The sequence below is a fragment of the Zingiber officinale genome, chromosome 1B (assembly GCF_018446385.1).
Source record: "Zingiber officinale cultivar Zhangliang chromosome 1B, Zo_v1.1, whole genome shotgun sequence".
NCBI lineage: Eukaryota > Viridiplantae > Streptophyta > Magnoliopsida > Zingiberales > Zingiberaceae > Zingiber > Zingiber officinale.
In genome coordinates, this window is record NC_055986.1 from 122,947,411 (window position 1) to 122,962,051 (window position 14,641).

The window sequence follows — 14,641 nt, forward strand, 5'->3', positions numbered from 1 at the left end:
AAGCACCCCTGTTTGTTAGTCTCCACAAAGTACAAGTAAACCACTGCGGATGTCCGGTCGGATGTTTAGGTATCTTTCCGCTCGGACTACAAGTTTGGAGCAAAGGAATAGGACAAGATCGACGAGAAAGTTAAAATTAAAGATAACAGTCGACGAGAAAGTTAAAATTAAAATTATCAATGTCAGTATGTCAAAAAAACTCATCTATGGTGATTGAGCATAGGTCGACTATGATGATCGATCGGTACGAACAGTGTCCGATCGACAAGAGGTTTGTCCAAACCGATCCTCGTCTAGCTCGAAGCAATAGGACAAGATCACTAGACACTCATTGCAGATCGACAGAATGTTAAGATCATAGAAGCGGATGTCCGAGCGGAAGAAGATAAGCTACTATACCCAGTAATCATACGGAAGAACAACCAAGGTCGACCGAGCTGAGCAGTCCCAACCGAGCGGCTTCCTCGCTCAGTAGAGCAATGAGATTACTGTCATATCTCTCAATATCCTTCTGAAATATAGTACGATGAAAGCTTCTACTGTCTTGTCAGGGATATGTATGTCCTGTTAAGGTATGGTGTCAGAGACACTTTTCCGACATGTTCTTTCATAGTATCAATTGGAGAACATGTCCACAACCAATTGGAAAACGTGTCACATCTCTCGAGAGAAGTGTGCACGTCCCACACCAGGGCACTATATAAAGGGGATTCATGCACCGACAGATGTACGCTTTATTCACTATTCATGTCTGCGTCTACTATTACGCCATTTTTTTTTCCTTTCTCCGGTGACTGACTTGAACGTCGGAGGACCAACGCTAAGGACCCCTTAGTATATTTGTTCAATTTTTCTTTCATTTCACTCTCTCTCCTTGTTCTCTCTCATCATACTTTCTCTCTCATTCTATCATCACATTTTCTCTCTCAACATACTTTCTCTCTCCTTATTCTCTCTCATCACACATTTTATACCATTTTTTCTTTGTATTCTCTCTCATCACACACACTCTCTCATATTTTCTCTCTCTTCATTTTCTCCTCATTTTTTCATCATATTTTCTCTCTCATCATTCTTTTTCTCTTACCATACTCTCTCTCCATATTTTATCTCATCACACTTTCTCTCTCTTCATTCTCTTCCATCTTTCATCACACTCTCTCTCCTCATTCGCTCTCATTACACATTCTCTACCATTTTTCTCTCTGTATTCTCTCTCATCACATACACTCTCGCTCATTATTTTCTCTCTCATCATTCTCTCCTAATTTTTTCATCATACTTTCTCTCTCATCATATTTACTTTCTCCTCAATCTCTCTTACCATACTCTCTCTCTCCATATTGTCCCTCATCATATTTTCTCTCTCTTCATTCTCTATCATCACACTCTCTCTCCTCATTTTCTCTCATCACACTTTTTCTCTCTTCATTTTTTCCCATCACTCTTTCTCTCTCATCATATTTTTTCTCTTCTCAATCTCTCATATACCACTCTCTCCTTATTTTCTCTCATCACACTTTCTCTCTCATCACATTTTCTCTCTCATCATTCTCTCTCATCAATGTTTCTCTCACATTCAACTTTATCTTCCATCTAATTTTTTCTCTTATTTTCTTCTAAGGGTAAAAAAAGAAATTTAAGTTCATTCTGATTGAAAATATTTAACTAACCAAACATTATTTTTAGGAATGATACCCAAGCTCATACTCATTCTCATTCCACAATACTATGATACTCATTCCCATTCCGATTCCTAGGAGAGAACCAATTACACCATCTTAATTTTTATTCCCATTCCATCAAAACCCAAGGGAGGGGGTGAGTTTCATCCATACCCAAATTTTTTGGGTTTCATTCCAAAATCTTGATTTCATTCCCATCAACCAAACACAAGGTTTGGGAATGAATTCATTCTCTCATTCCCAAACCTCTAAACCAAACACCACCTTATATTGCAGAGTGAAGCAGAGTTTATATCCAATCAGCGCGACAGTTACATCTTTAACTTGTCATCTTCATACTTTCTATATAATGATGAAGAATTAGTCTTAGTGAATTAACAAATGACTTTGTTTTAATGGACAATTGATTAAAAATGATGGATTAATGAATTATCTGCGTTACTGAGCTTTGTGATTTATCTGATAATCAATAAAAATTTTCAGATCGATCATTTGCATGATTAATCATGCATAAACTTGATATAACGTCAATTAAAAAAAGTTGTCCGGTTAGGAGAGAGGGGGAAAAGAAAGTTACAAAAACAAACAATTTAAGTAAACATTTCTCCCTGGCAAAGGAATCTCTACTTTATTGTTGGCCTCAAACAAATTTCGACAATTCACCTAAAGATGCACATGAATTTTTAAATTTATTAAAAAGCATAGGCTACACTACTTTATTATTTAAGGGCATATCTTTCTATAGTACTTTTCTTATTATATCCTCCTAACAAATTTAATTATTTTTATTTTTATTTTCTCTTTCCTTCTATGCATGCAACATCTATTATTATTATTTTTTTCTTTTTTTTACACGCTGATTCTTCTAAAAATATTTTAACATCCCTGAGAAGTCAAAATAAATAATAGATAGTATATTTGAACTCTTTGGAACATCAGAAATCCACAAGAATTGAAATGGGTGCAATTGGAACTCTCTAGATCCATCAGTAGATTTTGACGAAAATCTATTGATGAACCTAAAAAGATTTGATTGCACTCATTTAAGTTCCTGTGGATTTCTGGGGTTGCAAGAAGTTCCTTATTACATTTTAACACCTCTGCGAAGTCGAAATGAATAATAGATAACATATTTGAACTCCTTGTAACCCTACCGATGAACCTAGAGAGCTCCGATTGCACTCACTTAAACATTTAAATTCCTGTGGATTTCTGAAGTTGCAAGGAGTTTAAATATGTTATTCATTGTTTATTTTAGCTTCACAGAGGTGTTAAAATGTAATAAGGATGAATCATCAAAATTCTCCACGTTGGACCTAATATGATTCCATATCAGGCCCAACGTGGAGAATTTTGACGATTCTTTCTTATTATATTTTAACACCTCTGTGAAACTAAAATGAATAATGAATAGCTTATTTGAACTCCTTGAAACCCCCAAAATCCACATGAACTTAAATGAGTGCAATCAGAGCTCTCTAAGTCCATAAGTGAGTTTTGTTCAAAACTCAATGAAGGACCTAGAGAGCTCCGATTGCACCCATTTCAGTTCCTATGAATTCCTGGGGTTGCAAGGAGTTCAAATATGTTATCCATTATTTTTTTTTTACTTACAGGGGTATTAAAATATTTTTAGAAGAATTGACGTGTAAAAAAAGAGAGACAAAAGATAAGAGGAAAAAGAATAGATGTTGAATGCATATGAGGAAAGATAAAAAAGAGAGAAATGATAGAGAAAATAAAAAAAATAATTAAATTATCAAGAGAGTAAAATAAAGAAAATAGTATAAAAAAAGTACATCTTTTGATAAATTTAAAAACCTATGTACATCTTTTAGTAGATTGTCAAAAAAATTTTGACAAAATTTCCATTTTTACCTTGGTACTTTACACTTTGGCCCATAATACTTTGACATTTCAAAAAAATTTTAAAAAAGAAATTTTCTTTTTCTAATGTTTTTTTACTATTTTATTATTTTAAAATTGAATAAAAATCAAAAGTGTATTTTATTTTTCATTTATTATCAAAATAATATCTCATTTTTATTTTTAAAAATATTTTTTTATTTTCATATAATTATAATAATTATGAGATAATAACTACTCTATAATTTGTAATAGTGATGATCTTATAGTTACTAGGCAGTTATAATTATAATATAATATTGATTAATATTAACTAAAAATGAATTATTGATGCGGTAGTAATTATGGTTCATAGTTATTAATAATAACTTTTACAACAACATCTATCAAGGGTATTTTTGAAAATAAATTGAGATAAAATGAGATATTATTTTGATAATAAATAAAAGAGTGTTCTTTGACCATTCCAATAAAAATAACACTTTTTTTAATTCTAAACTAAATACATCCATATATATTTTTTTTTTTAACAAAAAGGAGTATAAATTCTAAGATTTTTCTAATGTAAGTTTTTAATCATCCACACTATTATTTTTCACTTTTTCAAAATAACATTTTAAGTAGATTATTTCATACTCACTGCAGATATAAATTTTTGAATATTATTAATTAACTTAAATGTATTTCAAACCTTTTTAAAATCAGATACAAATTTAATATTAGATTCAAAATATCACATATATAATTTATTTACTAATATCAAAATCGATGAACTTTTAGATTCGTAAATTTTTTATAAAATTAAAATTCGATTCAATTCAAATTCTGAATTAATAATTTGAAAAGTATGATATTTCGAGAAAAAGCAACGCCAACCTAATTATAATTAATTCTATACTAAAAATATTTTTTATAATTAATTCAGGATAATGTGGACTGTCAAATTATTGGGGGTCAAATGATGAAAAATTAGGAAACTATGAGGACCTTTGCAAAATAATGCGCGAACGGACAAGCGTAAAAGGCCCCAAAATAAAAAATAAAAAAATCCGTGACTATTTTTGTGTATAAATTAAAACCTTCATGTACTTTGGATTCGTGCTCGTGCCCACTGCCCTTGTTCCCTACCGGTGCGTCTCCTTCTCCGCGCCTCGTGCGGTCGTGCCGGCAGGAGGTGGGTTGGCGTCGCTTCCCTCGTTCTTGCCCTTCTCGGTCCTTTTCCCTCCGCGAGTTAGAAGTGATCGAGGCGTTTACTGTCTTTCATGTTTGTTCAATTGAGGTATGGTTGGTTATCCGCATCTATCCCAAATTCCTAATCTTTTTGTTGATTTCCTATTGTCTCTGTTTTGGTTGCTTCTAGCTTGAGATGTTGAATTAGCTGAAAAGAATCTTTCTGGAGCCTGTTTCTTCACGTTATCGTCCTTATAAAATCAAGTTTTTTTTTTTTTTTTTGCTTTTCGTGTTTAGATCTATCCTTTCCATGGAATTCCTCGAAAAGGTATTGTGGTTGGATGTTGGAATTGAAATTTTGTTTCTCATCGAGTCTGATTTTATTTGTTGAGAGGCTTGAAATGGCTAAGTTTCTTTAGAGTAGAGAGGTCTACCCATATTCATCCGTTTTTACAACTTCAATCTCTGCAGTATCCGCATTAATTTGTTACTAAAATTGTTACACTTATCATTTTCGTTATGAACTATGTATACGACCTGTTTTCCCATTCTGTCAACATTCTCATTTAATATGCCATCACTATCTCCACCCTAATTTCCATTTCTGGCATATCAAGCTCTTAATTCTTTCAACTGACTAGTCCTAGCATGATGTTTTGGGTTGTTTTCATTTTGCATCCCCTTTAACATCCATTTATCTCATACCACGCTTAAACTCTGTCATGGTCTTTTGAGCTAACTTTAATTTATATTTCAAGTTCTATGGAATATCAATTGTGAAGACTATTAAAGATTCTATTTGGGAGAAGTTGAGTGGCACAAATTTAATCAACAACACATGCAGACATTTTTTTTTTATAAACTCTTTATACAAATAGTTTTGTTATGTAAAATCACAATAGATAAAGAAGTCTGCCAACTACTTAGAGTGGCTCTCCTTACTGAGGGAAGTTTATTGGAGAGAGGTTGAGGTGGATTCGCCTGGTCGAGAGTTGGGAAAGAAAATTGGATTTGTTTGACTGGGCAGCATAGCTTGGTCGAATTAGATGTGGCTTGGCCGGGATGGATCAATTTTGAATGAGATGGGCAAAGCTTAAGTTGAAATGGCATAGGTGACAAGTTGTTGTTTGTAATTGCCTTGAACCTCTGAGTTTCATGTAGCAGGTTGAGGGTAAGTCCTCCACAGCATAACACTTGACCCCATTTTATAGGCCTCAAAGTGAGTGTCCATCCAATGAAAAAGCTTGACTTTGCCAGAGTTTTTAGACAGATCCAGCTTGTCCATCCCTTGAACTTTGACATTTGATTGGCTTGACCAGACGTGTCACTTCTTCTTTCTTGCTGCCTAAACACACAAATTGATCCATGTTACCCTCACTAAATATCAGCCATAAACATATGGACACATGACAATATCCTAATCATCCCTTCTTGAAAGAGTGAGTAATTTACTAACATCAAGCTTGCTACAATTCTTTTCCAAAACAACATTTTGCTAGCCCTCACTTGTATCTTCTTGTTTTCGGAAAATTTAAAGAACTTTGTTTAGGTTCCTATACTCGTATCTGGTTATATTTAATATTTTAATGCAATTTTAATCATTCTCTCTTTAAACTATTTCAGATCAGCAATTATCTTATGGGTCTCCAATTTTAATAATTCCATGACTCGAGTGTTGGAAATCACTGCAGGATTCACTCTCCCATGAATTCATGATATAATGTCTAGGAAGCAGCATATTGCAATATTCACAACTGCAAGCCTTCCATGGATGACTGGAACTGCTGTAAATCCTTTATTTCGTGCTGCTTATCTTACAAAGGATGGTGATAGAGAAGTTACATTGGTTGTCCCTTGGCTTTCTCTCGATGATCAAAAATTAGTTTACCCGAACAATATCACCTTCAGTTCATCACAAGAACATGAAGGCTATATACGTCATTGGATTGATACAAGGATTGATTTTCTATCAATGTTCAATTTGAAATTCTACCCAGCAAAGGTAACACAGTTTGATTGGCATTCCTGAATTTGGTCGTCAATCATGTTGCTATATATATAGAGAGAGAATCTAATTTCGTCTTTGTGTTTTTATGTAGACTATTCATTCTTTAAATGCGCATGATAGTGCTTGAAATCATGAAAAATATATGCATATATCTGAGTTCCCTTTTTCATTTATACGCCCATCATAATAGCTTGTCAATCCTGCTAACTTAGGATCATTTATTACCGTATTTCTTTAATTTTAAAATTCTATATCAACTTTGCGAAACTCACAGGTTGTTGTTGCCATCCTATAGTTCTCAAGAGATAAAAGGAGCATTCTACCTGTTGGAGATATAACAATTACTATTCCTGACGATGAAGCAGATGTTGCTGTACTTGAGGAGCCTGAGCATCTCAATTGGTACCACCATGGTCGTCGCTGGAAATCCAAATTTCGTAAAGTAATTGGTATTATTCATACAAACTATCTGGAGTATGTCAAGCGCGAGAAGAATGGACAATTGCTATCCTTGGTCTTAAAATATGCTAACAGTTGGGTCACTCGTATCTACTGCCACAGGGTAATTTTATGGATAAATATGATTTTTTTTTTCCTTCTGTTTTTGGTGTTGCTTCTACTGCCAAAGCCAAATTAAAGTAGTTAGGAAAGAAAATTCATGTAGCTAGCAAACCCAAATAGTTAGTACAACTGATAGTGATGATATATCTGATAGTTAGGACGTAAAGTTCATTGCTCTTTTTCTGCTTAATCTTGATATTCATTCAAATTCTCGTTTGCATATTTTGTGCTCCCTTGATGCATTGTCTAGTGATAAGTGGAAAATGAAATTATTTTCACTCGTTCCATGTAAACTACTCGTAAGTAAATTGATTATTCTTGCATTAATGTTTACTGCCTTGTGGTTTACTATAGGCCTACTTCACTGTTCTTTTGTTTTTGGTGCTTTTTCATGAGTAATTCATTTATCCCAAATTTGCAAAAGCCTTCAGAATTGCATATTGTAATTTGGATAAGGATTACTAATTTGTGTTTTTTTTTGCTGGATTTGTTTTGCAATTATTAATTTTACTTTGTTTCTTTATTAACATGACTCAGTGAAATTATAGGTTATCCGATTGTCAGCTGCTACCCAAGATTACCCACGATCCATAGTCTGCAATGTACATGGTGTCAACCCAAAGTTTCTTGATGTAGGCAAAGCAAAGTATGCACAATTACAAAGCGGTGAGCCAGCCTTCACCAAGGGTGCCTATTACATAGGAAAGATGGTGTGGAGCAAAGGCTACAAGGAGCTTCTTAATTTACTCACTTGGTACCAAAATAAATTTTCTGGCATTCAAGTCGATTTATATGGCAGCGGAGAAGATTCTGAGGAAGTTCAACAAGCTGCTAAAAATTTAAGTTTTGCAGTAACAGTTAACCCAGGACGTGATCACGCAGACCCTACGTTCCATGAGTAAGTTGAAGTTATCAAACTAGAAATTAGATTACTGTATTTGCATTTTTACTACTAGTGACAATGATGACAGTGATTTTAATTTCTCTTTGGACAGTTATAAGGTGTTTATTAATCCTAGTACGACAGATGTGGTTTGTACCACCACAGCAGAGGCCCTTGCGATGGGAAAGATTGTTGTTTGTGCCAACCACCCTTCCAATGATTTCTTCAAGCAGTTTCCTAATTGCTACATTTACAATGATGGTGAGGAATTTGTCAAGCTAACTCTCAAAGCATTAGCCGAAGAGCCTTCTCCTTTATCAGATGAACTGAGGCATGAGTTATCTTGGGAAGCAGCCACGCAGAGATTTCTAGCTGCTGCAGAGTTGGACCAGATTGATGATGCAGATAGAACTCCTACCCCTAAGCGTTCGTTTTCATCTTCTTTGAAGCCCAAGAAACTGAAGAGGAACATGGAAAATGCCTCTGCATACATACATCAGAAAATGTCTGGAATTGAGGTGGCAAGGCGGGCATTCGGTGCGATACCAAAGAGCCTGAAACCTGATGAGCAGCAATGCAGGGAGCTTGGCTTGGTTCTGCCTGAGAAGAAAAAGCGCAAGCGCTGATGCAAGCTACTAATTACTGTCTTATTTCATCCTTGTTTACTCGTCGAATCAAGTCAATGCTTTTAATTACTTTTTCTTCTTTCGATGGGCTGCTGATATCAACCGCATTGTTTCTCGATGGAATCATGGTATCGTCTATGAGAGACGAAGATGACAACAGCTGCTAATCTCCCAGTTCATCAACTCCAGTGCTTGTTGCAACAACAAATTCAAAATAATATATCTCAAAGGAGAAATGCCGACGAAAATCGAGAAAAAAAAAGATATAATTTTGCGTCAGAGGGCTTTAGAAACGAAGGAGGAAAACAACAGAAAAGGCTCAGGTTTCGAACAGTTTCATCGATCATTATTTGTCTGAAGCAGAACTGGCTAGTTGAAACTGTAATGTTAGTCATCATCGCCAACTGAAACCAAAACAATAATATACAACCGCGGGCTCATATCAAGAAATTCAACCATTTTTCCCCCGTATGCTTCATGATTTAATGTCAGAAGCGCGGGTAAGGTATAATCATCGCCCAACTCACATCGAAGACACTTCATTCTATGAACGAGATCGAAAGATAAAAATCGTGGAAGAGATGTAGCGAGCGATTTTAGAGACAGATTCGTAGAAGAACAGCCTCCACGTTAACCCGGCGGAGTAAATCTGCGCCTCCATGACTGAGCTCTTTGGGCAAAAAGAAAATTCCCAAAGATCAGAAGGTGAGGAGAGGCAAGATTGTTCATAAAGCGAAATAGACGAAACAACTTGAAACGCAACAGAGAATACCAGATCGAGGCTGCGGATCTACCAACGCCCCTAGCAGCGGAAAACTAGTTTGGAGCACGCCATGCGATCTCTATATAGCGAGCAGAAGGATGCAATTCGGAGCCAGTTGGCAAACCCTAATCGCGAAACGGCGCCGCTGTTGGTCGGACAACAAGGCTTGTGAAGAGAGAGCGGCCCAGCCGCAGTTCGAGTTAGACCCGGTTTAATCGTAAAGAATTAATTGGTTGATATATTTACCAAATTCAAATATTATAATTATTGATAAATTATCAAATCATATATCTAAAATTTTAAAATACTCAAATTGTTTATTCTAAATTTTAAAATTATCAAATTACATATTTAATATCCATTTTAATTTTTTTTACTATATCGAATTGATTGTTATACTATAATAATCAATTATTTTTAAAAAAATAATTAATTTTGTTAAAAAAATTATTATTCTGAATATGTGTCAAATTTATTTTGTTGGGAGCACAAATATAATTAGGAGAACTTGCGAGTACATAAGAGAAAACTTGAAATGATATGTGATCCGGCGGTAAGAACGGGAGACCCCCTTTCTGAGGAGTCAACACCATGTAGAGGTCAAAGTACCAGACGTCCGACCGGAGAAGGGGAGACCGGTCGGCCGAACGGGGTCCCAGCTGAACCAAAGACGACCCGACGGGACTAGGGATTCCGACGCTCGGGTTGAACAGAGTCATATGGCCGAGCGGATAGCCCGTTCGACCGAAGGCATAAAGAAGCATACTGCGAACAGTCTCCACAGAGCACATTACCGGGAATCTTCTAAGTGGACCAGTACATATGACCGGCCGGACGTGAGGTGAGTGCCAACCGGCCGAACGCCCGGCATGGAGTAAGAAGAGAAAAGGACAAGGAACATCTTCTGACAGCGGGCATGATCTATGACCAGGCCATACTCCAAACCTTACGACAGAGGCTTCCGCTGTCCCATCAAAGACGTGCTTGGACTGTAGCAGTATGGTGTCAGGTAAGCTTTCTGACAAACCCTTACTGAGGTGTGGGCTGAAGACACGTATTTGCCTCGGTATGTGTGCATGAGCTCCTTCCTAGCTCTATATAAGGAGCCTCGCACTTCACCGGAGGTACGGATTCTACGATATTTGGAGCCACTTCTTTGTTGTCTGCTTACCTGACTTGAGCGTCGGAGGTTCGTCGCCGGGAACCCCTTCGCAGCCCGACTTCCTTGCAGGTTCGCCGGAAGTCCGTACGACCGGTTGGAGATCTACGTCAGCAACTCGGAGAGCGCCACGTGCCCAGCGTCCGTTGATTCAGCGTTCAATGGACGAAGTTGGACGACAGCACTCGGTGATGCTCTCTACAGAGGAGCTCGACGCTCTGATTGAGACACGAGCAGCTCAGCTTGTGGAACAAAGGCAGAAGTCGCAAGCCGAGCGGAGTGAGCAGCAAGCAACATCAGCATCAGAAGGCCGAGCGGAAGCACTGCAGGCCACGGTTCCATTTCATCGGGCCCTATTCCGCACTCCTCCTGAAGCCGCAGTAGTAAATCGTGATCGAGGGTCTTCATTAGATGAAGTACCAAGACGAGACAGCAGAAAAGGCAAAGCCCCCCGAGCGGACGCCTCGCCCGAGAGGATCAACCGTCAATTCTCAGAGGCCATTCTGCGGGATCCTCTACCAAAGCACTATGTGCCCCCAGCGATCGGTGAATACAACGGAACCACTAACCCGGACGATCATTTGGGTAAGTTCGACAACACCGCTACTCTTCATCAATACACAGATGGAGTGAAGTGTTGTGTTTTCCTTACCACCCTCTCGGGATCGGCCCAACGGTGGTTTCGGAGGCTGCCGAACAGATCCATCGCAAGTTTTAAAGATTTCCGCACGACCATCCTCCACCATTTTGCAAGCAGTCGGTGATATCAGAAGACTAGCGTCAGCTTATTCGCCATGAAGCAAGAGCCTAGAGAGTCGCTCAGAGCTTATATCCAGCGATTCAACCAGGTGGCCATGGACATTCCAACGGCTACCTCCGAGACAATGATGAACGCATTTACGCAAGGCCTGGTGGACGGGGATTTCTTCCGCTCGCTCATTCGGAAGCCGCCCCGAGACTACGACCATATGCTACACCGGGCCAACGAATACATCAATGTGGAGGAAGCCCAAGCGGCCCGAAGGAAGGAAACTCCAACCGAGCGGGCGCCCATTGCCGAGCGGAAGCAGCACACTGCTCATCAGCAGCCCCGAGGACCGCGAGTTGAAGCAGCTCGCCCCCTGCAACATGTAAGATCCCATGCCATTCAAGAAGTGTCTGCCGAGCGGCCCAAGCCTAAAAAGAAATGGACCCCTATGTTCTGCTCATTTCACCGGACGGACACGCACAATACAAGAGATTGTCGGAGCCTTCTCCTGATCGCTCACCCTGTGCCCAGGAGTGGTGGTCGTCGATCGCCATCATCTGACAGGCGACAGAGACCTTGAGAAGCCGATCGGATGATTTCCGACATGCAACAAAGACAGACTCCCGAGCGGCATCATACTCCGAGGCATGAGAATCCCCGGATGTCTAGGGAGCAGCCTAGACCGTCCGCTCGGGAAGAAGAAAATAGAAACAACACCTCCCGAGGTGAAATCAACATTATTGCTGGCGGGCCGACCGGAGGCGACTCCAATAGGGCAAGGAAGGCGAGCGTCAGACAACTGCAGATCCATGCGGTCGGCTGCAGCCAGGAAAGGGCGAGCGGACCCGAAATCAACTTCAGGCCCAGAGACTTGGAGGGAGTCGAAGTGCCACACGACGACGCTCTCCTCATCAAAGCGGTAATAGTCAACTACACTATTCACCGCATTTTTATTGATACAGGAAGCTCGGTCAACATCATATTCAAAAAGGCCTTCGACCAACTACAAATTGATCGAGCCGAGCTGCTGCCCATGACAACCCCCCTCTACGGGTTTATAGGCAATGAAGTTCTGCCGGTCAGACAGGTCCGACTGGCTATTTCGCTGGGAGAAGAGCCGCTCAGAAGAACGCGGACAGCAAACTTCGTCGTGGTCAACTGTCCCTCAGCATACAACGTCATTTTGGGGCGACCGGCGCTCAGCGAGTTCCGAGCGGCCGTCTCCACCTTCCACCAGAAAATCAAGTTCCCTGTGGAAGATAAAGTGGGAGAAGTACGAGGAGACCAGCTAGCAGCTTGGCGATGCTACGTCGAGATGGTCCGAGCTGAAGCCAATTCCGCTCGGAAAGCGCCTTGGATCGAGGTAAACGCCATAACCGAGAAACCACCCTCTTTGGTGTATGAAGAAAAAGAGGAAGTGCAGATTCACCCGACCCGACCGGAGGCCACCACGTTCATTGCGGCCGATCTGGAGGCGACCCAGAAAGAGGAAGTGATCAAATGCCTCCAGAGAAATCGTGATGTTTTCGTCTGGTCGACCCATGAGCTGCTCGGAATTTCGCCGAGTATAGCGCAGCATGAGCTCCATGTCCGACCGGACGCTCGGCCGGTGAAGCAAAGAAAAAGGGATTTCAACGCTCAACAGAATGCCATCATCCGAGCGGAGGTTGAGAAGCTCCTAGAGGCCGGACATATACGTGAGGTCCAGTTCCCAAGCTGGCTGGCGAACGTCGTATTAGTCTCTAAACCGGGCAACAAGTTGAGAGTGTGCATAGATTTTCGGGATCTCAACAAAGCATGCCCGAAGGATTTTTATCCTCTGCCTCGGATCGATCAACTGGTGGACTCCACAGCTGGCTGCGAGTTGATATGCATGCTCGACGCTTATCAGGGTTATCATCAAGTGCCGCTCGCCCAAGAAGATCAGGAGAAAGTTAGCTTCGTTACAGCCGACGGTACTTACTGCTACAATGTGATGCCGTTCGGACTGAAGAACGCTTGAGCAACTTACCAGCGTTTGATGAACAAAGTGTTCAAGGAGCAGATCGGACGAAATTTGGAAGTATACGTGGATGATATTCTCATCAAGTCCGTCCGAGCGGCCGATCTCTTAAAAGACATGGAGGAGACTTTCCGAACGCTGAGGCAGTATGGAGTTAAGCTGAACCCTCAGAAGTGTCTGTTCGGAGCAAAAGGCGGCCGTTTCTTGGGATACATAGTGACCGAGCGGGTCATCGAGGCAAATCCCAGCAAGGTGAAAGCTCTACAAGAGATGCTGCCCCCAAGAAATCTGAGGGAAGTCCAGCGCTTGACCGGTCGGATAACAGCACTGTCCAGATTCATCTCGAAGACGGCCGATCGGAGTCTCCCATTCTTCAAAATCTTGCGCAAGGCTACCAAGTTTCATTGGGATGAAGAATGCGATCGGGCTTTTGAAGAACTGAAGACGTATTTGAACTCTCTGCCTATGCTAGCCAAGCCAGCCGTAAGTGAGCCGCTTTGTATTTACTTATCTTCAACAGAGCATGCTGTCGGTTCGACACTAGTAAGGGCGAGCGGAGAAGAGCCTGTATATTTTCTAAGCCATATTTTAAAAGATGCTGAATCTCGCTACACTGGACTCGAGAAGTTGGCTCTTGCTTTGGTCCTCGCCGCTCAGAGACTTCGCCCCTATTTGTTGGCGCATACTATCATCGTTCGGACGAATAGCCCTTTGGGAAGAGTGCTGTTGAACCCAGAAGCGTTCGGACGGCTCATCAAATGGACCACGGAGTTGAGTGAATTTGACATTCAATATCAACCCCGCTCGGCGATAAAGGCGCAGTCCTTGGCAGATTTTGTCACAGAAGTACAAATGCCAGAGCCCGAAGCCATGTGGAAAATATTTGTTGATGGATCGTCCACTCGGCTCGGGAACGGGATTGGCGTGTTATTACTCTCTCCTCAAGAAGAAAGGATGCACTTATCCGTCCGACTAGATTATAGAGCCACGAATAATGAAGTGGAGTATGAGGCGCTCATAGCCGGCTTGTAGGCCGCCCCGCATGTGGGGGCCGGTCGGGTGACGCTCCATTCAGATTCCCAGCTAGCCGCTCAGCAGCTCTCGGGCACTTTTGAAATTAACAACGCTCCGCTCAAACTCTACGCTGAAGCCTTTGAAAAGCTCAAAGCC

The 14,641-nt window shown here is 40.4% G+C and overlaps 1 protein-coding gene, 1 long non-coding RNA gene and 2 other non-coding genes across 5 annotated transcripts; 1 reads left to right on the top strand and 3 right to left on the bottom strand.

Annotated features, from left to right (window-relative positions):
• Positions 1-4,632: 4,632 nt before the first annotated feature.
• On the top strand, positions 4,633-8,878 carry LOC121976523 (digalactosyldiacylglycerol synthase 2, chloroplastic-like). 2 transcript variants are annotated; one of them, XM_042528723.1, is made up of 5 exons: positions 4,633-4,830; positions 6,345-6,723; positions 7,025-7,291; positions 7,839-8,188; positions 8,286-8,878. In XM_042528723.1, exons 2-5 carry the CDS (start codon positions 6,442-6,444, stop codon positions 8,797-8,799), a joined length of 1,413 nt encoding a protein of 470 aa, XP_042384657.1. In that variant the 5' UTR covers positions 4,633-4,830; positions 6,345-6,441; the 3' UTR covers positions 8,800-8,878. The 2 variants fall into 2 exon arrangements, with proteins under 2 accessions (XP_042384657.1, XP_042384650.1); XM_042528716.1 differs by having other exon boundaries at positions 6,413-6,723.
• On the bottom strand, positions 8,206-9,764 carry LOC121976538. Its single transcript, XR_006110652.1, has 2 exons — positions 9,572-9,764; positions 8,206-9,469 (listed from the first exon to the last, which is right to left on the bottom strand). It is a non-coding gene; the product is annotated as an uncharacterized LOC121976538 (long non-coding RNA).
• On the bottom strand, positions 9,112-9,205 carry LOC121994945. Its single transcript, XR_006115820.1, has one exon. It is a non-coding gene; the product is annotated as a small nucleolar RNA Z223 (small nucleolar RNA).
• On the bottom strand, positions 9,233-9,319 carry LOC121995146. Its single transcript, XR_006115848.1, has one exon. It is a non-coding gene; the product is annotated as a small nucleolar RNA U36a (small nucleolar RNA).
• Positions 9,765-14,641: the final 4,877 nt, after the last annotated feature.